At 33.5% G+C, this 25,535-nt stretch overlaps 1 protein-coding gene across 1 annotated transcript; it reads left to right on the top strand.

Moving 5' to 3' along the window:
- Window positions 1-1,934: 1,934 nt before the first annotated feature.
- LOC131031537 (F-box/kelch-repeat protein At1g67480) lies at window positions 1,935-4,335 on the top strand. Its single transcript, XM_057962675.2, has 2 exons — window positions 1,935-3,108; window positions 3,696-4,335. The coding sequence occupies exons 1-2, from the start codon at window positions 2,651-2,653 to the stop codon at window positions 4,321-4,323; spliced, it is 1,086 nt and encodes a 361-aa protein (XP_057818658.2). The 5' UTR covers window positions 1,935-2,650; the 3' UTR covers window positions 4,324-4,335.
- Window positions 4,336-25,535: the final 21,200 nt, after the last annotated feature.

The following is a 25,535-nucleotide window of genomic DNA, read 5'->3' as shown; positions in this document are numbered from 1 at the left end:
TCAATGATCACCGATTGAAGGTCTGGTAAATTCTTTTGCTGCATTAAGTGTTGGAGAAGGCTCATATTCGGGCTCACAACCTATGGAGGAGTAAAATTGTTTTTTCATACAAAATTTTGGGTTAACATTTTAAGCCCCTCTTTCTATTCCTAGCTTTGTTTGGTAGCCCAATTTTGTTAATTATGAAGGAGAAAAGCTGATATTTGTAAATGCATATCATGTAAGAAATACAGATTATCTGGTGCTTTTTATTATGGTCTCCGAATGGCCTATTTGGGCTGATTAACTCATGACCAGTATTGAATTGTAATGTTTGGGCTGTGTTAGTCCTTGGATATACTGATGTTTTTGGTGTTTTTTGGGTAAATTTTGAACATCATCTAGGTTTCTTGGGATGTAGCATATTTCTATATAGCTAGGTATGAAGGTTTCATCTTGAGTGGTGGCCTCCTTCTATGCATTGTAATCTTGAGCGAGGAATGGAGGTTTTCTTAGCTGGTTCTTTCCTCTAGGAGCTCTTGAACCAGTCTACTATTATATAATATATATTAGTGGCTCATTCACTTTTGCCAAAAAAATAAATAAATATTAGATATATTATTATTAATTATGAGGGATTGAAAGTGTCCTACGTAGAAATTTTTCTCAAGCATAAGGATAAGAACAAATATAAAATAAAAATATAATGATATGATAAATATAATAATAATGTATTTTTAATAAATGTTTTGCTTTGGTAAAAAGTTAAATAGAAATATAAAAATATAATAATATAATAATAATTTTGTATAATTTTTTTTTTCTTTTATAATTTTTTTAATGAAAATATAAAAATATAATAACAAAAATATATTAAAAGATAATAATACAATCATATCTAATAATGACTTTCACATAAATTTTTCTAAAAACATGACTAAGAAAATAAAAATATCTTCAATTTTACATGTAAGAAACAAAATTTTAAATAATGAATAAATAGAAAATATTTTATAATAAAAAATCATATCTTATTCCCAAAAGATAAGAAGATATACAACTCAAAAAGATGTAAGAAACGTCATTGGGCCCTTGGTCTACTAGTGAAGTTGAATGGTTTCAAATGAGCCCACCAGGAATCAAAAAAAAAAAAAAGATGTTATTAAATATTTTTAAATATGTAATATCTTTATCTATTCAAGATAAGGAACAAACTCAGAAGCAACGATGTAAGAAATGTGAATGGATCCTTGGTCTACTGATGAAGTTGAATGGTTTCAAATGAGCTCACCAAGAATCAAAAAAAAAGAAAAAAGAAAGATGTAAGAAATTTCAAATATGCAATATCTTTATCTATTCAAGATAAGGAACAAACTCAGAAGCAACATCTCAAAATAATAAATAGAAAAAAAAACTTGTAATAAAAAACTCTGATAAATATCTTATAATAAAATGCCACATCTCTATCTTAAAAACGATAGGACATGTAAAATTCAAACCGCATTTGAGAAGTGCGAGAAGCAAGGATTTGGGGAAAATAAAAAATTAATGAAACGTTATCTCCCTAGTCCCTATTCACAAAACCTGAGATTTACATGTACAACTGAAATTCCATTTTTCAAAGGCAATTTGATAAGTAGCTTGCGTGTCTCTAAGGCTACTGATCATGAATCAGATTCCTCATAATATAGAAAATAAATCTAAGTAGTTAGACCAATGGATGGCAGTTACAGAATATCAGATTATGGAAAGAGGATAAGGCCTGCTGACAAGAGAATCTCTTTTTCAATCAAATACTGTTTAAACAATGGAGCCCATCATCATCATCCATTCTTTGCATGACCTGTCCACCTCATGCCCACGTTCACCACTCACCCTTTAACGCGCTTTTCATTATCCATCCTTGCAGCATCTGTAAAACCTACCTGATAGTTGGGCACAATTCACTCCTCCATTTTGTTGTCTTCCCTTTGACTGTTCATAACTTACACAAATCAGTAGCTAAAATGGGGTTTCTGAAAGTCCTATGTGACTTCTTAGAACTCTCTGTCTTCCATTCAACCAATTAAGCCATCCATTCTACTGTGTCTCCATCAGAACTGCCAGTAGGGCATATATGGGAATTTTATTTATTTATTTATGAAGTGAAATAAGAAAGGATTGCTTGCTATCTTCCATGCACTATTTTTGCATTGGGAATTTTGAGTTTTTAGTCTGGTTTGGGTTCAGAGAGATCACTTACAAGGAATTCTTCTGATTTAGACCACTACAAGGTCTGAAAGTTCAGTGGTCCAGCGAAGGTTTGAACCTTGGTGATCAATTTATATGTAACATGGATAAGTCTTGGTGCTGGATCATAATCATTCAAAATGTAAATTCTGTTCTTGAGCTGCAATGACAAGAGCTAATTTATAATGTTAATGTGTTTAGTAGTTAGTTTCGAAGGTCAAGAATCATTTAGCCTGCATTGACATGTTGTGATGATTAAGTTGGACGTTGTTGTTCTTTCCATCAAGAATCGAATCCCATTGGAATGCGATTGTTGAATGTTTAAATGGGATGAGGTCACCCATTTGTGACCTTACAGATTCATAATTCTGAATTAAAAGCATTTACCCTCTTAAAAAAGAAAGATCAAAAGTAGGCCACTGGGGGGAAGAAAATCAGTGAAATGGATAGCTCTGAGGCGTTCATAAGATCAAGCACTAAAATTAATCTGATTGAATTAGAAAGTGCCCTTATTCCAGGGCTGCCTGATGATGTTGCAAAGCATTGCCTTGCATTAGTGCCGCGAGTACATTTTCAGTCTTTGGGGTCTGTTTGTAAGTCATGGAGGAAATTAACTCAGAGCAAAGAGTTCTATATGGTGAGAAAATATGTTGGTACCCAGGAAGAATGGCTTTATGTACTTGTAGAAGACTCAGATGGTAAATGCATCCAGTGGCAGGTTCTTAATTCTCTCAAAGGCAAATGGCAAAGTCTTCCACCTATGCCTGGTCCTCCAAGAACAGCATTTGGCTTTGTTGTGATGGATGCAAAACTTTTGATCATAGCAGGCCTTATGGAAGATAGTGACAGTACTGCTAAAGCTTCAGCAGATGTATATGAATATGACTCTTTCTTAAACAGGTTAACTCATAACTGCTCTTGGTTCATTTCTTGTCCCATACATGATTATCTGCTTTACAGGTTCATAAGAAGGGTTTGTCGAGGAGTGCTCAATTTGCTTTCCTAGGCATTGTGGAATTTGAGATATTATTTATGTAAAAGATTATTTCTGGAATCAGTTGTGTATGTTTTTTACAATGTTTCAGATCGCACCCAGTCATTCATATCAGAAAGAGGAGAGTCTAATTCATATCAGAAAGAGGAGAGTGTAATTCATATCAGAAAGAGGAGAGTATGATCATCTATACAAAAGCATATACAACTGATTGATTTCAAAAACGATCAAAAACATTCTCAATTTGTTTTTTTGAACATTGTAGAATTTGAGGATCATATTCCATTATTCATTATCAGAAAGAGGAGAACATAATCTGAAACGTGGATACAAAAAATATAAAACTGATTTCAGACATGATCTTTTATAAGCTTTAATCTTTTATCATTCTATAAGCATGATCTGCATAGTTGTTCTAGAAAAGACTCTTATAATTAATGTCTTTGAGCTGAAAAGCTTGCACATTCTAATATGATTTTCTGTTTACATGCAGATGGAGCAAGCTTGCAGAGATGAATGTGGCACGCTATGAATTTGCTTGTGCAGTATTGGATGGTCTTGTTTATGCAATTGGGGGTCGTGGATTCAATGGTGAAAATCTTTCAAGTGTTGAAGTGTTTGATTTGTCTACAAACAAATGGAGCCTGATTGAAAGTCTGAGATGTCCCAGATGGGGTTGCTTTGCTTGTGGGCTTGAAGGAAAACTGTATGTTATGGGAGGCAGATCAAGCTTCACGATTGGGCATTCAAGATCAATTGATGTTTATGACCCCAAAAGCTGCAGTTGGGCAGAAGTGAAAAATGGGTGTGTTATGGTTACTGCTCATGCTGTTTTGGAGGAGAAATTGGTGTGCATGGAGTGGAAGAATGAGAGGGAACTGGCAGTTTTTAATGTCTCAGACAATTCATGGAAGAGAGTTATTCTGCCATTGACAGGACGGTTGACAGTGGGATTTTGTTTTGGGAACTTCAATGAGAAGTTGTTTCTCTTTTCCTCCAAAAATGAACCCTATTATAAGACTCTGGTATATGATCCTAGAGCAGTTCCTGGATCTGAGTGGCAGACTACACATATCAGGCCATTGGGTGCTTGTATATGCAGTGTCACAATTACTGGTTAAATATTTTTTGAAATAAAAGTCCCTAATCTAAAAAGGTTAGCCTATTATGGCAGATCTTCACTAGACATATTGTTTTAAAATATATTTTTATTTTTTGAATTGAAAGATACTATTCAACATTGGAAGGATGGATCATGGCATCAATAGTTGGAAATTACATAACTGAAGTTTTGACTTCTCATTGATGAGGGCTGTTGTTATTCATTTGAGATGATAATACAATGAACAAGTTGCAAATGATCATGGCATCGATGGTTGAAAGCTACATAACTGAAGTTAAAATTCTCATTGATGAGGGCTGCTGTTATTCATTTGAGATGATGATACAATGAACAAGTTGCAAATGACTCTCATTGATGAGAAGTCAAAATTTCAGTTATGTAGCATCCAGCCATAAATACCATGGTGCATCCTGATGGTTGGATAGCCATTTTCATTTTCATCTTGAAAGAGGAACACCTTTTCTTCTTTTAGGCTTCTAAGCATTCCATTAATATACTGAAAAAAAACAAAGAAACAACACCTTGCGTTTGCCCTTTTTTTTTTCAACTATAAATTAGAGTTCAAAGGAGAACATCATGCTACACAAGATTAAAGGAAAACAAAAATCAACAAGCAACAACACTATCTTAATTTATCATGAATGTGTATCCATCAACACTAAATTTTAATCTATGGCATATTTAAATGTAATCAAATAAGAATTAAATATAACTCAATTTATTGGAAATCTAATAAATGTCTTTATTATTTGATAAATATAAATAGAACATTTTTTTTTTTTTAAAATTAATCAAAGAGGGAGTGTCTTTGGATAATGTTTTGGAGTTAGATTGTATATATGCAGAAAATAGTGTTTCTCTAATAGTGAAATGCCTTGAAATATTGTATTGTATCTATGCTTTGAGGGCTACTTATATTTATGTATACATTGGAAGGATTATTGTTTCTTAGCAATTAGACAATTCTCTTTGTTCAACCCTCCTTCGACAAGGGTCCTAGATTGATGTTTGTGTATTATAGACTTCTTTTGAAGCACCAAATCCAAGGGTGTCACTATTGATCATTCCTTCAATTCTCTAAAATGAGAGGATTTTGAATGAATTCTTGATGGTTAGAATAAAGTCATTGAACGTCATTAAATACTAGCACATAGCATCAAATTGTGCCAAATATGTGTTTAGTTTTCTCAAGGTGGGAAGGTGGATGGAGCTAGGTGGCTAAAATTTAAAGTTGAATTTTAGAAAGAGGAAAAGTGTGTGTAAATGGTTGGATCTAAGTGACAAACATAGGTGAATATGACAAATATCTAGATAGGTGATTGCAAAGAACCATGCACATGTAAACATAGGGTTTGAGCTAAATTCATAGGAATAAGTGTGGATAGAGGTGGATTAATACTAGGGTAATGAGCTTGACTTTGCACAAGATTATTCCATTTGTCACTATGTATACATGTACGGAGATATTTTCTTAAAATGGAAAAATAAAATTAAAAAATGACATAAATATGTAAATTTTAATAAAAAAATGACATAAATATGTAAATTTTACCATTCCATTTTCCCCCACTTCGAGGTTCATGTAAAACCTAAAATGATCATACATCTCAAAGTATGTAGCACAAAGAAACATGCACGTTAATTAGTTTTTTAGACAACAAAAATACAAAGGGGAATAATCTAAAGTAATTGACCTTACAAGGTGCAATCATGGAAGTATGCATGGATCTTTAAAAATGGAGAAAAATTATGCAATGAGTAGCTTATGTATGACTTATGAAAAATTGATACAAAATAGGAACTTTCTAACTATAAGAAATAGTCCAACAATAGGAAATAATGCACATTTTGCATGGGACATCATGGTGCAACAATAAGCACAAGGTATGTCATGTGATAATGCTTTAATCTAGTCATAGTAATCAATCCTTATGTACCACCTACCATTACTTGAAAACACAATCATAGGAATGTTCTACTGATATTATATGCCTCCTTCAAATGGTTTTATTCATAGGAGATAAGGAATTGAAGGATAGAATAAACTACACATGAAAGTAAGTATGCAATCTATAGATTAAAAAGTAATCATGTAAAGTACTATAAATAATCAATACATTGTGTGAGAAGAATTTATCGCATGATACACACATTGGTTGGAGATAGCATCGAGGAAGTAAGGTTGCCTAAAGCATGGGCAATGTAAAATAACGATGTGACCCTCAATAGCCAAATAAAACACCTCTATAAGTACACTAGGGCTATAGCATATGCCTCCAATATAATATTCAAAAGAATGAGCATACATAGGTTTAGGTAGAGCAACAATTTCCTAGTGGTGATAAAGAATTTAAATGATGCTGTGAATCTAAAACTATTGGACAATCCCTAATGCAAGATATAAACATAGTAAACTTGATGTGTAAATAGGGAGGAAGCATGATTCCCCCTCAATGAGGTGCAATATATATCGAAAGGTTATTTATGAAGCTCCCCAATGTAAATGTATTTAAGTAAAATATATATAAATGAGAGCATTTAACCTAGAAGATAATGAAAGGTATAATGCATCATTATAGGCTCAATGTGTAAGATCTATAAAATAATTTATGTAACAATAGAATATCAAAGTGCAAACTCTAATAGGCATGACATATCAAAGTAATATTGATGCATAGTGCATGGTGCCAAACTTGGATAAATATATAAGTTGTAGAAAGCATGATATAACAATATGAGATTAATTTATCCCATAATCATAACATACAAAGAAGAGACAAAAAGATAAAGGAATAAAAGCAATGCAAAAATTTAAAAAGAGAGAAAGGATTCTAAAAAAAAGGCAATTGAGTTTCCCTAGTTTGAGAATGAAAAGAAAGGCTAAAAAAAATTAAGACATAGAAAAATAACAAAAAAAAGAAAAGGACACCAAAAATGGTCTCTTAGATGTGGGAGGATAACCATGTAAAAGAAATATAGAAGGTGAAATGATTGGGGAAATCCCACCAAATAATTCTTCTTCTTCTTTACTTGTAATTTCAATTGCATGTGTTTCTTCTTGATATTTCTTCATGCTAGTGAAAATGCATGCTCAATAAGTTTCATATTAGGTATTTCCTTTCTTATTCTTTCTTTTGAATTTGTGATGACACTTCTTGCTTTGGATTCCATAGTCTTTCATGCATGAAACTCATGCATTGCTATTACTTCTACATTTTTTTGTAACCTTATTTAGTTCATGTTTCATGTTTTCTTTCATTTTATTTGGTATATGTGTAATTTGTTTCCCATAGCATTATAATTGTGAAGCATATATATATATATATATATATATATATATATATATATATATATATATATATATATATATATATATATATATATATATATATATATATATATAATCTTATGCTATTGACTATTGGTTGGCCAATTTGAGGTTCTTTAGGTTTTGGATAATCCTTATCTAACCTATTTTTGTATTCATGTGTAACTCATCAAAATATATCTTGTATAAATTGTGTATATCACCATTTCTCTCATAAGGTGCATCTTTTCATTGTGTTCATTTCACAAATTTGTATCTAAAGTACACTAACTACCATAGGATATTGGCTTGTAATGACCCCTTTTCAATTTTAGCTACCTTTCCTTCATGCATAAATTCAATACAACAATACAAAATAAAAGGAAAAACTTTACGTTGATCAATCCATAGTCTCCTAAATAATACACGAAATCTATTGGAAGATGGTATCGCATGATATAAAATAGCTAAATCCTTAGGTTCATTTCTCAATTTTATAATAATTCATCTCAATGTGTCGGTTAACATTCCAACCTATGTCTATTAACTATTAGTTAGATAGCTTGAGGCAATTTTTAATTCTGGATAATCCTTTTCTAACCTATGTTGAATCCTCTACAACTCATTAAGATATATCTTGTATTTAATTCATGTATATTATCATTTTTTCATAAGGTGCATCATGTGGTGTTTTCAAAAATGTATATCTGATTAGCATTATAAATTAGGTTTTAATGATTTCTTTTGAATTTTAGCCATTTTTACTTCAATAAATACAACGAATGTAATATAACTAGATGTACATGTAAAAATAGAGTAATACTAAAAGAAAAAGAATGTATGTGTAGATTAAACAAATAAAATTGACATTATAATATTTGTCTATTTTCTAAGAACACAAAATTAATAAAAAATAACGTAAATAGTTTAAATAAATTATCATTAAAAAAATTCCATAATAGTTTTGTTAGTTATGTATAGTGAAAATGAAATAAAGTTGGTTTTGAACCAGCCATATGCTTGATTGCATTGCAAGTTAAGAAGGAATACATAATATAGTTTAAGACATGGAAATTTCATAATAGCTTGACCGGAATTTTTTATTTTTATTTTTACTTTCGAAGTTGTCCATCTTGTACGTTTTACACGTCATCCTCTACCCATTCCATGTCATCCTCCCCTCATGTGATGGACACGTCTATTCTGGCTCCGAAACGGCACTGTCGTACAAACGACATGCATCCAGAGCCCATTGACATACATCCCTCCCATGCCCTCCCATGATGCGATGAGTCACGTTCTGGGACCCACCATTGGGTTGATCTGGAGGCATGTTGTTGTTTTCCGATTGATAGAAAGGCTTAACGAATGCACTCGAAGCGTTGACCGTTTAGAGTGGCTGGTGTGGGCCCCTCTGACCCGTCCACTTCGCCGTTACCGGTTACCATTTCCATCATTCGTAATCCTGCTCAAAGTTTGATTTTTTCAAACTCTTTTCTCCCGCTCGTAAGCCAAAATGGGAGCTTTCGAACTAAATTAATATTCCCCCCATTATTAGAAAGAAAGAATGCTCAACAACTATATATTTGATTATCTTATATTTTTGGCCATCTCTTATCAATATAATGGTAAATAATGTTTTTATTAGTTAATTATAAGTTTTTTGGTAAAATTTTTATATTATTTCTCTATCCTTTTTTCTTTATATGTAGGTAGTCAATGTGGTAAAAAATGTCAAGCTCTAATATTTTTTCTTGTTGATAGTTAATGCAGTCAAGATGAGAAATATTTTATATTAAACTGACTTCTAAAAATTAATTCATAGGCTTATGATAGCCAAAGTTATGGCAAAACAAGAATTTCATATAGGTCTTTTAGTAATATCTATGAACAAAATTGATTTTAGATGTAGTCCTAAAATTTGATCCAAGAAATAGTCATATGTATATTTAATTATGTTCAAGGATTATTGGAAAACAAAATTATAAACCCTAACAAACTCAACATTGTATATAATTTCCTTTCCATTGAAATCACTAAATGCAAATATGCAACTGTATCTAATGAATAAGCAATTCATATGTTTTCTTTAAAACTCTAAATATCATATATGAACTCATCAATTTTGGAGCATAAATACAATAATACACCAAAGTGTATATATATTCAAAGCACTTATTTAGGGTAAATAACATATATAAGTTTCATCTTGATGTGCGTTCAAATAATAACATAAGGTAGTGTGATATGATAAGAATATACTTCCCTTTTGGAAATGACATCGGTGAATCAATATTCCAACCATGTGATAAGAACGCATTTTCACCCTTTTAGGGCAATTCCAATAGAATATATATTTGCAAAAATCAATCAAATCATTAACTATATGATAAAAATAATTTACCGTAATGAGCATATTCAATTTATTAACTTAGGGTAAATAATATTCATATGAAAAGATTGCCTCAAAACACCAAAATCCATTTTAATAAATGTTATTCATCATTTTACCTTGGGTAAAAATAACTTTTCAAAATACATTTTCTTCTTTGAACAAAATATAATATTCATACAATAAAGAATAATATTTACCCTAATACAGATTCAATTCAAAAAATTAGGGTAAAAACATGATGAGAGACAATATTATTAGGTCACCATATGGAAAGTACTTATGTATAAATATAATTTCACCTTTGTCAAAATATATTCAAAAATTCATATTACACCAGGGATATTTAATAATTTGCCCAAATGTTTACATAAATAAGAATCCCTAACATTCAAATGATTTTCAAAGATATCTTTCAAAAAGTTACACTAATCATTTTAAAATTTCTCAAAAATTTGTCTATTTACATTTAATAATGTTTACAAAAATTTTTACTTAATAAATTCCAAAAATTTCCAATAGTAACAAATCCCTTTGGAATGTTACACCGATGGTATTATCTCCTCGAAGACCTTTTCCCATCTAAGAGAGAGAGAGAGAGAGAGAGAGAGAGAGAGAGAGAGAGAGAGAGAGAGAGAGAGAGAGAGAGAGAGAGAGAGAGAGAGAGAGAGAGAGAGAGAGAGAGAGAGAGAGAGAGAGAGAGAGATACACCTGAGAGAAGGGGAGAGTGAGATAGAGAGGATGAGAAGGAGAGACTTTAGAGATAAAGAATAGGAGGGAGGGAGAGAGAGAGAGAGAGAGAGAGAGAGAGAGAGAGAGAGAGAGAGAGAGAGAGAGAGAGAGAGAGAGAGAGAGAGAGAGAGAGAGAGAGAGAGAGTTAAGTGAAAAAGGGAAAGGGAGGGGGGGAGGTAGGGAGAGAGTGGGAAAAAGATACACTTGACAGAGGAGGAGAGTGAGATAGAGAGATAGAGGCAAACAGGGAGAGAGACTTAAGAAAGAAAGAATGGGAGAGAGAGAGAGAGAGAGAGAGAGAGAGAGAGAGAGAGAGAGAGAGAGAGAGAGAAGATTCATGGAACATTAGATTCATGGAACATTTTTTAGGCACATAGCGTGTTGATGAAAGATTCGACTAACATAGTGTGTTAGTCACTTTCGCTAATTCGTGGACTGCATGGCCACCATTTCCTTTTGCCTTGCGAAACAACGAATTCGACTAACATAGCATGTTAGTAGATTTCGCTGATTCATGGGCTACGTGGCCGCCATTTTATTTTGCCCTGTGAAACCTGTTAATTCGACTAACATGGCATGTTAGTCGCTTTAGCTGATTTGCGGACTGCGTGGCCGCCATTTCTTTTTCCTCGTGAAATAGCGAATTCGACTAACATAGCGTGTTAGTCGCTTTCGCTGCTTCACGAGTTGCGTGGCACAAACGAAGTGACTACATCGGGGAAGCATACGTCGATAAGACCGAAACAACCCGATAAGGAGAGTAAGGTTAGTCAATCGCAGCTATTCATTGCACCTTACAATGACAAGTTAGTCAATTGTGTTAGCGATAGGTTAGTCAATCGTGTCAGCGATAGGTTAGTACAACGTGTTAGCGACAGGTTAGTCAATCGTAGCCATTCATTGCAAAATCGACGGTGTAAAACGCGTGACTAACACGCATGTTAGTTGATCCGTACTCTCATTTTGGACCTAGAATAGACACGTCTGGTGCAAGAAGACTCATCGGGATAGCTTATGCTATCGGAGAAACATTTTTAGAGTTGTGCTGATACTCGATGGGCAGAATGCCACAGAGGTCAGATCTATCAGGGAGACTATAACTATCGGAAGCAAGGAAAATATGCTATGCCGACACCCGATGAAGCAATCGGTGAAAGTTATGCCGATCAAAAAGAAAGTTAGGGATGTCATCTGGCTCCAAAACGACAGTACAAATTGACTAACATGCATGTTAGTCGCGTGTTTTACACCAACGATTTTGCAATCATTAACTATATGATAAAAATAATTTGCCCTAATGAACATATTCAATTTATTAACTTAGGGCAAATAATATGCATATGAAAAGATTGCCTCAAAACACAAAAATCCATTTTAATAAATGTTATTCATCATTTTACTTGGGGTAAAAAGAAATTTTCAAAATACATTTTCTTCTTTGAACAAAATATAATATTCACACTTTGGTCCTCAAATACATTATTCATACAATAAAGAATAATATTTACCCTAATATGGATTCAATTCAAAAAAATTAGGGTAAAAACATGATGAGAGACAATATCATTAGGTCACCATATTGAAAGCACTTATGTATAAATATAATTTTACCTTTGTCAAAATATATTCTTTTATAACTTCTTCAAAGGCAATTAGAATATTATCATAATTATATTAAAGACTACAAATAAGATTTGTTTTCGAAGTGCTTTTGCAAGTAAATAAAGATCATTATGTGGTGAGAAATAATCCCTGCTCAACATGTGTTCATATTACATGGATATTTAATAATTTGCCCCTTAAAATAGAATTTTAGGGCAAATGTTTACATAAATAAGAATCCCTAACATTCAAATGATTTTCAAAGATATCTTTCAAAAGTTACACTAATCATTTTAAAATTTCTCAAAGATTTGTCTATTTACATTTAATAATGTTTAGAGAATTTTTTACTTAATAAATTCCGAAAATTTCCAATAGTAACAAATTCCTTTGGAAATATTATTTCTCTCTAAATCAACAAAAGAGAAAAATAATAAAAATATACTCATTCTTTGATATATTATATTAATAAAAAAAAAATGTAAAATACTAATATATCAAATTTAAGTTTACAATGGTGAAAAGTGAATAATTCGAATTTGTCTTCATATATCGTAGTTAAGAAAATGCAAATAAATTTATATCTTTAAAAATTTAAACTTGATTATACTTCCTATAAGGTAATTGATATGTGAATAGTAAGCTAATTTTTTCCTATAAACATTGCCATCCACAAAAATGATACAACTTATGATAAATAGATTTTGCATTGACCTTAAAATTTATATGAAAATATAACATGTTCAACAGATGCCACAATCTCAAAAGTTCTGCAATCTGTTTTTTTTTTTTGACAATATATTTTTATACAGTTCTACGTAATTACATTCGTGTCAACTTGGATCACAATAAATATACTGCTATAAATCCAATGATTTAAATGCTTCCATTAAAAGCTATACTAAACTATAAATACGTATCATATTCAGATACATTACAAATACTTACGGACATGTCTATTCTGGCTCCAAAATGGCATACGACGTGACTAACACACGATGTTAGTCCCACCTTTTTAACCATAGATTTTTTATTGGATGACTGAGATTGCATAACACATCGCTGTTAGTCTGACAAATTCACCCATTTTGGAGCCATAATAGACACAACCCAATACTTACACCCATAAGCCTAAAAGCCAAGCTGAATCCTTACAGTATACAGACAGTAATAGGTAGGTTACAACAATTTAGTTTGGGGTTAGTTCAGTTCTAGATTCAATTTTAAATTTCATCCTGGTATAGATTATGATCTATTGCACATGTTTGAAAGATTATGAAAGGAATCATCCTGTGAAGTACTAAACTCCAGATCGAAAGATTATAGACCCTTATCCTAAGAAAACCCTAGATTTCTCTGGATTCAAATTAAAAAAATAGGTTACAGCAGCAAGAGCATGCCATATAGATCCTTGATCCACCTTGTACACTTACGTACCTGTGGCTCAAAAGGAATTTTAAAAGCTTGCATTTGGGTTGGTTGTGGTATGAGGCAATTTTACAGCATCTATCGTCTGTCGAGAGACATGGAAGTGGAAGCTTTTGTGCTGCGACTGTAAGTATGTGGAGGAGATTTCCACATACTGCTGGGTGCACTTGTCTCCAAATAAAACGGACCATCAAAACCTAGTAGTGGAGCTTCTTCTTCAAGTAATTTGTAGAACTTGTCTCATGCCAAGCCTGCCTTCTAGGTGACGATACAAACAGATCAAACCCAGTTTTAGTGGATTTGACTCGATGATACTCCTAGCATAGGGCACAACACTCACAGAAGCAATGGACAAGGAATTCAAAGGTTCAATACCTGCGAAGATGCAATTTCATTCTTGATCTCTCTCGATAACTACATGAATAGGTACAACTGAATTTGATTCAAAAGCTTTGAGGGGAATAGTTTACCAGATTATACACTAGCACCAAGAAAACTAGCACAACTTTGAGGGGAAGAGTTTACTAGATTATACACTAGCACCAAGAAAACTAGCACCTGCCTTTGCTACATAAATCCCCCAAAAAATTGAGAATCATAAAAATCTAAACATCTCACCATCATGTAAGAAAAATCATATAATGATGGCTATGAAAAAAAATCAAACCTTTGGATGAAAACAGTCTACTTCCACACTCATGGGCCCTCAAATCCCACTGCATTTTTCATTCCTTTCATGCTTTCTTCGTCTAGCTTTCGTTCATGGTTGCACCTCACATGGAAAATGAAAAAGCATCTAGTTTTAGGTATTTTAAAATTTTGAATTGTTTGAGCGGGAATAGAATTTCAAAAAATTCCCTCCCATGTAGTCATTTCAAATTTAGCCATGCACGTGACTATGACCATGAGAATGGCCAGAAAATGTTAGCTGCGTGCACATGTTTTCTATCAATCGTAAAATGGCAATATGCCTTCATGGCAGCCCGATGGTGGATCCCAGAACGTGTTTGATGACATCATGGAGGGCATGTGATTTTGGAACCGCATCATGGCATGGCATGCCTTTTTGGAGCCAGAATAGCTACAACCGATGGATCCCAGAACATGTTTGATGACATCATGGAGGGCATGCAATTTTGGAACCGCATCATGGCATGGCATGCCTTTTTGGAGCCAAAATAGCTACAGCCTCATGTGATTAACCCATACTAATTGACTAAATCACATTCCACATTATTTTGACTAGTTATTTTATGTAGCATTCCAAAGTTGTTTATAAAAATTATTGGACCATTACTCTTTTAAGTCGTGTGTTATATTTCTAAGCCAAATGCATGATGTATATCTAATTATTAAGTAAAGGATGTTTTAGAAAATTAATTCAATGTTTTCATATTGTATGGGAGTAGTATAAGATATTAGGGAACAAATACTTGTATAGTTGCATTTTTCTAAGAATGTAACAATTAATAAATTCTTCATTTACATTCAAATCAATACTATATGAAATAATACTTGTTTTTTTTTCAATACTAAATGATATAATTCTTGTTTCTTTTGTTGTTAAAAAAGAAGGGATATAATTGCTAGAAAAATTATGGATGTGGCTATGCTTCACACAAAATGACATGTAAGTACACGTTCGTACGAAACCCCAAATTTGCATACCACGAAGGATTTTCACACAATTTTTTCAAGTCAAATCCTCATAATCTATAATGGCAAACCTATAAAATGCAAAAAAATCAATGGAAACATAGTGTTTTATGCGGATTTGTGTTTTTGCATGTGTGTCATTTTGTGTGGAGAATAGCTAGAGGGGAAAAGTCACTTGCAACATTCTTATTGAAAATTTTAGATGACACATAGACTGGCTAATCCTAACTGATTCAATCAAATTAGACTCATAAGTTACAAATGTTGTCTCATTCCAAAGGAATAGGAAAAGGATTGTTCCATCATGGAGACACAAAACAGAAGCTTGAAAGTAAAGTCTTGATGTAACTTCTAGTAAAATATAGAAATTGATTTTGTAGGCATGTTTAAACAAGTGGCAAAGATGTACAATAAAGAATTATTGACATTAACTCCTATTAAAGAGTCCTCATTCTTTATGGTAAAAGTAATCGTTAGTGGTAGAGGTTAGAATTGCATGCCCAAGCCTCATTGGATGTGACTTGGTTATATTTGTCTACTCATTTGATGCAAACACACAATCCTTCAATTGTAGGTACTATTTCTCACAATTGTAGGCAAGTGACAATCCACTTATTAAGTGCTCTATTCACAGTTGCGTCCTCAATCACTCCCATCAAATCATCGTTGGGCTATATATATCTGTCAATCCTATATACTGCCAGGGTGGGTGGGAAGCAATAGTTCCAAAGTTGAGGCCTTTAAACCTTTCGACTAGTAGCATAGTTTGATCAATCAATTCAGCCATATCAGGGGTAAGGGACAGTTTGCTTTCTTTTGTTGCACGAAAAATTAGTTTATTTGAACAAAGATACGGGTGAACTCACAATAATGGTTCTCACTTTTTTGCCACTTTTGACACTGAGATGAACTTTTTTAAAATAATCTTCAACTTCCGACAACTATAACTTTTAAACTATTAAGAATTTGAAGATGATGTAAATTAATGATTTGTAGAATTTTGTCTGTAGATTCTAAATATATTTTTTTCAAATTTTTTTGGAAGATTTTTTTATAAATTTTTCCATCTCCCTCGAAAAGTAGTTTTTTACAGCAAACTACATTTTTTAAGAGTGATGTGCCTCCCAAAACGCATAACTTTTTTTCTATAAATGATAAAAACTCAATTCTTTCGAATTTTGGTTTGTAACATCAATATCAAGGGCTTGTTGTTGGTTTGATAGTGATATATTGAATATTTTTCATTTTATTAAGTTTTGAAGTCCGACTAGTTATAATTCAGACATAAGTTTAGGCTTGATCACACAACTTGTTCTATATATATCGAAATTCAATTTTTGTTTTTGTTAGAAAGAAGACATCAATACCTAGGGCATAGATATTTTTCGGATTTTTTTTGAATTATTTTCCTATTTTTCCCAATGCTTTGAACAGAGAAGTTCATGTTCGGTGAAAAACCAATATTTCATAAAATTAAAAAAACAAGAACATAATAAATTCACAATGTAATAAAATTATACTCGTTGGAAATATTTCTCCGAGCACTACCATCTTATATTTTTGGGTTATCAAGATTCTTTCATTTGAGCCTTGAACCAGTGGTTTGAAGGCCAAAATTTCTAGGAATTCTAAAGAATTTGAGGAGAGATCTCAAAAAAGGCGATTCGAACGAATAGGGATTCGATCAAACCCCCCTTCGCTCGAACCCCCTGGGCAAAATAATTGTGCGAACTTTCACGTAACCACCTGGTTCAAATGAACCCTTCCTTTCGTAACGATTGATGTTCATTCAAACCCAAGTCGACCCAAATTTCTATTTTTTTTAACAATTTAGTATGTCATATAAATATACATATTTTTTTTCTTTTTTTTACACACAAATGATCAAAACAATTCACATGTTTGGATGAAAGAAGACATTTGAAAGTTATTTTGAGGGCAATACTTTCAATATATTTGAAGATTATTTTAAAAGCATGGGAAACAAGAAGAGAAGGCAAAATAAGACATCAAGGAATTATTCACCTGAAACGGAACAAAGATATTGAGAACAAAGAAGGCAAAGATATCATGATGCAAGTATGTATTTTTATTTTTATTTTTATTTAATTTTATATGTATTACGTACCAAAAATTGTGTTTATTTGTTAGTATTAGTTAAATATTTTTTTTATGTTATATTTTTACGAGAATTATTATAAATAATTTTAATTAAATTAAATTAATTTAATTTATATAATAATTCTATCTTAATTTATTATAAATGATGTTATTTTTATTAAATCAATTGGAAATGGTAGGATTAAAAATAATCTTGTTTTAATTAAAAATAATTTTGTTTTAATTTGAAATAATATGTGTATTTGCATTTCAAATTCTACTAACTTGCTTGTTGTGTAATTGACATTTTATCTCCACCCTTAAGTCCATTTATAAGAGATCATGTTTTGAATTTAAAATTTAGATCTTTAGGACCCCTCTCTTTCCCATTTATAATTTAATTTAGATTTTGAAACCAAGTGTCTTTATAGTTTAGCAAACACTTCAATTGGTGCTCTAAAATTAACAAACTTGTCTTTTGTGTCTTGAGCAATAGGCTCTTTTTGTTTTATCCTTAGAAAAGAGCCTACCTCCCGAGTAGCCCTTAAGGCTCAGTGAGAGGGAACGACCCAAAGTGGTAACAAGCTAAAGCCAAGCTCTTCCAAACCACTATAAATACAAGTGATTGTAACGAAAGTTGCAAGCAACGAGTGTTAGAATGGCATAGTGACATTAACTCGTCAGATCTATGCCCACCTGAATGGATGCCATTACTAGACACCTTTTGTGTTAGAAGCCAAAAACCTTCTAGTTGTTGGTGTAGGAGGTCAGACCTCTGAAGCGGCTCACATTCTTATGGTTCTTAGTAGAGATACAAAGTTTTCCACGAGGAGTTTTTGTGGGGACTGGTGCTTGGCTTCCTCGGAGAAGTGAGTGTTGTGGAGGGGAGCTAGTGCGGTCAAACACCTAAGTATCCGCTCTGAATTGCGTAGCTTGGGGTAACCCCCCAAGTGAGATTCAACAACTATTGTCTTGGCCAGCCCTAGGATTTGTGCTTGCATGATCAAAACAATCAAACACTTTCAAACAAACAAACATTGTGTCTACTTTGTTTTCAAGTGTATGCAAAAATATTTCACATTATACTTGAGTCCCCTTAAAACCTATATTATGTGATACTAGGACCTACTATTTGATATTAGGACCTATTATTTGTGATAATACCTATCTTAAATATGACATAATAGTTCTTATTATGAATTAATACATGACCACATGCAAAAAAAATTCACATTATATACTTGAGTCTGGGCCTTAAGACCTATATTATGAGATATTAGGGCCTATTATGCATGTGACATTAATGACCTATTATTGCATAATTTAGGTCCTAATATCACATGTTATAGGTCCTAATATTTGCATAATATAGGTCTTAAGGGGAGTCAAGTATAATGTGAAATATTTTTGCATATGTGGTCATATTAAGTCATAATTAATAAGACCTATTATGTCATAATAGGTTCTAACTTATGTCATATTTAAGACATATTTAATTGCATGATAGGTCCTAATATCACATAACATACCTGTCTTAAGGGGAGTCAATTATAATGTGAAATGTTTTTGCATACGTGGTCATATTAAGTAATAATAAGACCTATTATGTGATATTATGACTTATTATGTGATTATAGGTCTTGAATATGACATAAATTTAGAACCTAATATGTCATAATAGGTTCTATTTATATGAATTAATATGACCACATATGCAAAAACATTTCACATTATACTCAAGAGTCCCCTTAAGACCTATATTATGCAGATATTAGGACCTATTACATGTGACATTAGGACCTATAATGCAATAATAGGTCTTAAATATGACATATTAGTCCACCTATTATGACATAATATTTAGGTCTTATTATGACTTGAAAATTTGGTTTCAAATTATACTTGGAATTTCATTGCATTAAAAATTTTCTTTGTCATCTTAAATTATGTGCAAAATGGGCTCGAGAAAAAGGGAGTTCTCAAGCGGGAGTTGAGGCAAGTGAACCTTTGAAGAACACAATATAGTTGAAGAACATAGGGAGGAGATTGCCCAAGTTGAATCAATGGAGGTCAAAGGAGAGGGGTCAAGCTCCTTACTCCTACCACCGGTATGGATGAGCATATTGTGGATCTAGCTAAATAGGTGAAGATAAATATTTCTTATAAAAATTTAGATCATTTACTTGAAATGGATGTGAATGAGTTGAAACATATCAGTGAAGAACCTAGACATACTAAAAGGAGGTCAATGAATAAAAGTGCAAAATAAATAATGTCTCATTTCAATAATCTTGATACTACACTAGAGAAAGCTCAATTGTTATCAATTGTACTTACTCATAAAGACTTAATAGATCCACTGAAATTGTTGGGTATAGATACAACAAGTCAAAAGAGGAAAACTTCTCAGCTACAAAAATCTATTGTTGATAATGTTAAGAAAGGTTTGGTGAACATTGGTAAAAAATATCGAATAGTAGATAAGACCATTTCAAGAAGAGTGATGTTGACATCTTTAGTAAATGAAAGATTGCTTCAAAAAAGACAAATCTCTTCATGTCATCTGAGTTTGGTTTTATTAGAAGGACAATATCAAAATATGTGAAAAGGAGGAGTTTGGATGATATTAAAGAACCAGCCATCATACTGATTTATGTCTTACCGGTTAATGCCCAAGCATGCCAACAAACTCTTGCATCTCACCGCATACCGGTGGTATCATTTGCCAACTCATAACATACTTCTCTTCTTTATGCCGGTTCAACCTTCTTCATACCGGTTGACACACTCTACCGGTAACCTACAATACCGGTTGACATCAATGACAACTCCATGCCAACAATCTCCCCCTTTGGCATTGATGTCAACATTTTCTATTCCGGTTTCTCTCCCCCTTTGACAAAAATGGAAAATGAAACCTTAGTCTGACACCAATCATTCTAACCATAATCTCTCCCTTGACTTTAACCGGTAGGACACATTCTCCCCCTGTGTCCATGCTTCACGATTAAAAAGTCATAAGATAGGAACAATTGTTGACTCCCCTTGAATCATACATCTCCCTACATATTTAAGTGATGTCGGATGGTGGGACAACTCCCATCTTTTGTCTCAGGTACTCAAATGTGCCCAAGGGAAGTGGCTTGGTAAATATGTTAGCAATATGCTCATTGGTTGGAACATACTCGACTATGACCTCCTTTTCTGCTACGTTCTCCCTCAAGAAGTGATACTTGATTGCAATGTGTTTTGTTCTTGAGTGCATTACTGGATTCTTGGAGATATTGATTGCACTTGAGTTATCACACTAGATTGGAATAGGTTCTGGTATCTCCACCTGTATGTCCTTTAGTGTCCGCTTCATCCACAATACTCGTGAACAACATGTAGCAGCTGCTATATACTCTACCTCAGCAATAGATAATGACACTAAATCTTGCTTCTTGTTGTGCCATGATACTAACCGGTCTCCTAAGTAGAAGGCACCTCCAATTGTACTCTTCCAGTCATCAATACTTCATGCCCAATCTGTATTAGTAGAAGCCTACAAAGAGAAGTCTCCTTTCTTTGGATACCACAAACCATAACTGATAGTTCCTTGCAGATACCTAAAGATTCTCTTGACTACATTTAAGTGAGATTGTTTAGGAGCAACTTGGAATCTGGAAACCATGCAAACTTCCTGTACAATATCTGGTCTAGATATTGTTAGATATAACAGACTACCAATCATAAACCTATATAGTGTCTGCTCAACTTCTGGTGACTCATCTAGTTTGCTCAATTTACAACCGGAAACCATTGGAGTACTTACTGGTTTGTTGTCCTCCATTTTAAATTTCTTCAACATGTCTTTAACATACTTGGTTTGTGAGATGAAAATCCCTTTCTCCTGCTGTGAGATCTGCAAACCAAGAAAATAGGACAACTCACCCAGCTGGACATCTCAAATTCTATCTTAATCTGATCTACAAATTCTTTGCACATGATGTCCTTGTCTCCACCAAAAATAATGTCATCCACATATACAACAACTATAATCATATGATCTCCATTTACCTTGATATATAAGTTGTTTTCTACATTCCCTTTCTAGAATCCTTGCTCTTTCAAGTATTTGTCTAACTGGGAATACCATGCTCTGGGGGCATGCTTCAAACCATACAAGGCTTTCTTCAATCAGCATACAAAATTCTCATCATCATGTAATAGATATCCTTCTGGTTGTTCCATATACACCTCTTCTTCAAGATTACCATTCAAGAATGCAGATTTGACATCCATTTGGTAAACCTTGTAACCTTTATAGGCAGAGAAAGCTAAAAACATTCTTATTGCCTCTAACCTAGCAACTTGTGCAAAGGTCTCTTTGAAGTCAATACCTTCCACTTGAGCATACCCTTTGCAAAGTAACCTTTCTTTATGCCAGATTATCTTGCCTTCTTCATTCATCTTGTTCCGGTAGACCCACTTGGTACCTATGACATTCTTGTCTGTCGGTCTAGGAACAAGTTCCAAAGTTTGATTTTTCTTAATTTGTTTAAGCTCTTCATCCATGACATCTATCCACTTCTCACTTTTTCTAGCTTCATCAAAATTTCTAGGCTCAAGTTCTATAATGAGGCAGAAATTTACCTGCTCATCATTCCGAGCTAGTCTCCTTCTGGTTTGCACACCTTCATTTTTATCTCCTATGATTTGTTCTTCCAGATGGTTTTTCTGCACATACTAGTTGGAGTTCTTGCTTGGTTCTTCTTCTATTGGGCCATTATCATATTGATCTTCATGCTCAACATCTGAATCATCAATATAGGGTGTCGGTGCAAATTCTCTCTTATGTAAGTCTTCATCTATTCTCACATTTATACTATCAACCATTTCTCTCAATTTCTTGTTGTAGCATTTGTAGGCTTTTCTATTGGTTGAGTAACCCAAGAAGATTCCTTCATCACTCCAGGAATCAAAACTTCATAATCCATCAACATCTCTTTTGATGAAACACTTACTTCCAAACACTCTAAAATGCTTGAGTGATGCTTTCCGATCATACCATAACTCATAAGGAGTCATTCTACTGTTAACTCTTACCTATACTCAGTTTAATGTGTAGACAACAGTATGAACTACTTCCTTCTAGTATGTATCTGGTATGCTAACCTCATTCAACATTGTTCTAGCCATCTCCTTCACTGTCCTATTCTTCCTTTCTACCACACCATTCTGCTGTGGTGTTCTTGTTGCTAAATACTGTCTCCGGATTCCATGTTTCTCACAATAGTCAATACACTCATTCGAAGAATATTCTCCATCCCGGTCTGATCTTAAGCACTTTAATTGGTGTCCACTATCATTTTCAACCATCCTTCTAAAAATCTTGAATCTTTCAAATGCCTATGATTTTTCATGCAAAAATGTCACCCAAGTCATCCTTGAGTAGTCAGTAATGAATAGTATGAAGTATCTCTCACCAAATAGAGCCCTTGTCCTTGTTGGTCCACACAAATTTATATGTACTAACTCCAGAGGTCTTGAGGTATTATATTCTTTTATCTCGCAACTCACTTTGATTTGCTTTCCTCTGATGCATTCATCACAAAAAGTATTTGTTGGTTTAGTTATTTGTGGAATATTTCTCACATACTAGTTTTTACTTATCTTCACCAGATTATCAAAACTCACATGACCTAATCTCTAGTGCCACAACCAACTTTGATCAACCTATCCCATCATGCATTGGGACTCGTTGCATTCTTTCAGATTGTAGATATTATCGTCTGTCCTCTTTCCTTCTGCTACAACCTGACCGGTACTCTGCTTGCTTATTTGACAACCAATAGAGTCAAATGTGAACTTGTACCCTTTGTCACACATCTGACTTACACTTAGCAGATTATGCTTTAGTCCTTCCACATAGTACACATCATGAGCCTTGAGCTTTCCATCAATATTCAATGTACCACAACCCTTAATCTTGATAGAGGAGTTGTCACCAAACCAGACAGAACCACCATTCCAATCATCAAGCTTGATAAACTTTTTCTTGTCTCCGGTCATGTGATTTGAGCAACCACTATCTACTACCCATAGATTCCTCCTTTCAGCATGTAGAACAGTCTGCACAATCAAGCTTGACTCTGTCTCATTCTTCTCCTTCTCTATCCAAACTAGTTTCTCTTCTTTCTTCTCCTCTTATGTCATCTTGTGTTCCAGTTTAGTCTCTATCTTCTGATCCAGTATTGTTTTCTTTTGCTCGTCAGTTCTCAGCTTACAATGCCTTGCTATGTGACCAAAATTTTTACACTTCTAACATTTTACATTAGCATTGAAAGATGTATCCAAAGCATTCTTGTAGGACATCTACACATTTTTCCTACACTCATAACTCTTATGACCAAACTCATTGTAATTATAACATGTGACATTTGTACTTTGTAATGTAGCAAATGAGTTTCTACTCTCAAAACTAGGGTTTACATTCATTTTCCTACAATATGCCATTGTATGACCAAACTTATTACACCGGTGAGAATAACAATGAAATTTTGGAACATACCAGTTAGATTGCCTTGGTCCTGCAAATGACTGCCTCACAGGGGGTCTTCCTTTCATTCTGCTAACTCTAGTGAATCCTTCATGATAAACTCTTGCATTTCTCCTTGGATCTGGATGTTGGTGCATTGAGTATGGCCTCTGATTCATTGATTGTGTATACTGGTTTGTGTGGTGGCTTCTAACAACATCTGCATATGTCTTCTTACTGTGAATGTCTTCTTCTCTTCACCTTCATTTGAAGAAGTAAACTGTATCTCTTTACTGGATGTGTCTTTTATGTTTGAACTTTGACCCTCTTCAAATCCTAAGCCACCAGTATCTTTATATTGCTTTTGTTTTCTCAACATCTTATCTAAAGCTTCGATGTTGCCTTCATATTTGCTTCTCACTTTCATTTCTTCCTTACTTTTCTCTAATTCCTTCCGGAGCTTGACAATTTATTCTTCCAGATTCTAATGCTCCTTCTCCTTTTTACTCAAGCTGGTACTAGTAACTTCACAGATCCTCTTGGCCTCTTCCAATTGAAGTTTTAGATCTGCAATTGTTTTCTTGGATTCTTCAAGAGATTCTTCCAACATCTCTTGTTCTTCAGTTGCAACCTTTTTCACCTTCTTCAGTTCTCTTCTTGTTTTCTTCAACTCTTCCAGGGTGTTGATGAGCTCTGCTTCAAGATCTACTTCTCCTTCTTGCTCTTCCTCTTCTCCTTCTTTAGGTACCAGAACCTCTTAGGCCATGAAAAGGTTTGCTCTGACTTCATCTTCACTGCAACAGTCATCTGAGGCACTTTCATCATCTGTGGTATCATTTTCATGTGTAAAGACTACTCTGCTTCCAGTAGCCTCTTCTACCATGCAGATAGACATTCTTCTTCTTTTCCTTACCGTAAGATCTGCTACCACTTGATTGATAATCTTCATTCTTATCACCATAGGGACATTTGGTAGCAAAATGTCCAATCTTTCCACAGTTGAAATATTTCAAGGGCAGCTTGCCTTTGTATTTGCCTGAACCCGTCTTGAGTCTTCTGACAATGTTTGCCATGATCTCATCAGAGTCTTCACCGGTTCCATCTTGAGCAAACTCTTCTTTTCCTTTCCTTGATATTTTGAATGCAACTTCTTTCTTCACAGCCTTAGTATCGACAGTCCTCATCTCATAAGCAGTTAGGGAACCATACAACTCAACCATTGTAAAGATTTTCAGATCTTTTTCTTCTTCTATTGCTGAAACCTTTCTATCATACTTAGATGTGAGAGATATAAGTACTTTATTCACTACCACCTCATCTTTTATTTCTTCTCCAAGCCATCTAATGGTGTTTGTTGTTTCATCAATCCTTTGGAGATAGTCAACAATCTTCTCTTCATCTCTCATCTTCACACCCTCAAGCTATGCTTTCAATGTTTGTAACTTGGCTTCCTTGACTTTAGAATTGCCTTCA

Source organism: Cryptomeria japonica, chromosome 10 (assembly GCF_030272615.1).
Source record: "Cryptomeria japonica chromosome 10, Sugi_1.0, whole genome shotgun sequence".
NCBI lineage: Eukaryota > Viridiplantae > Streptophyta > Pinopsida > Cupressales > Cupressaceae > Cryptomeria > Cryptomeria japonica.
This window is presented reverse-complemented; position numbering and strand designations above follow the sequence as displayed.

Excerpts from the sequence above, each read along its gene's own strand:
- LOC131031537 (XM_057962675.2), top strand. The coding sequence starts at position 2,651 with ATGGATAGCTCTGAGGCGTTCATAAGATCAAGCACTAAAATTAATCTG. Across the intron at positions 3,109-3,695 it reads TATGACTCTTTCTTAAACAG|ATGGAGCAAGCTTGCAGAGA; the intron begins GTTAACTCATAA and ends GTTTACATGCAG.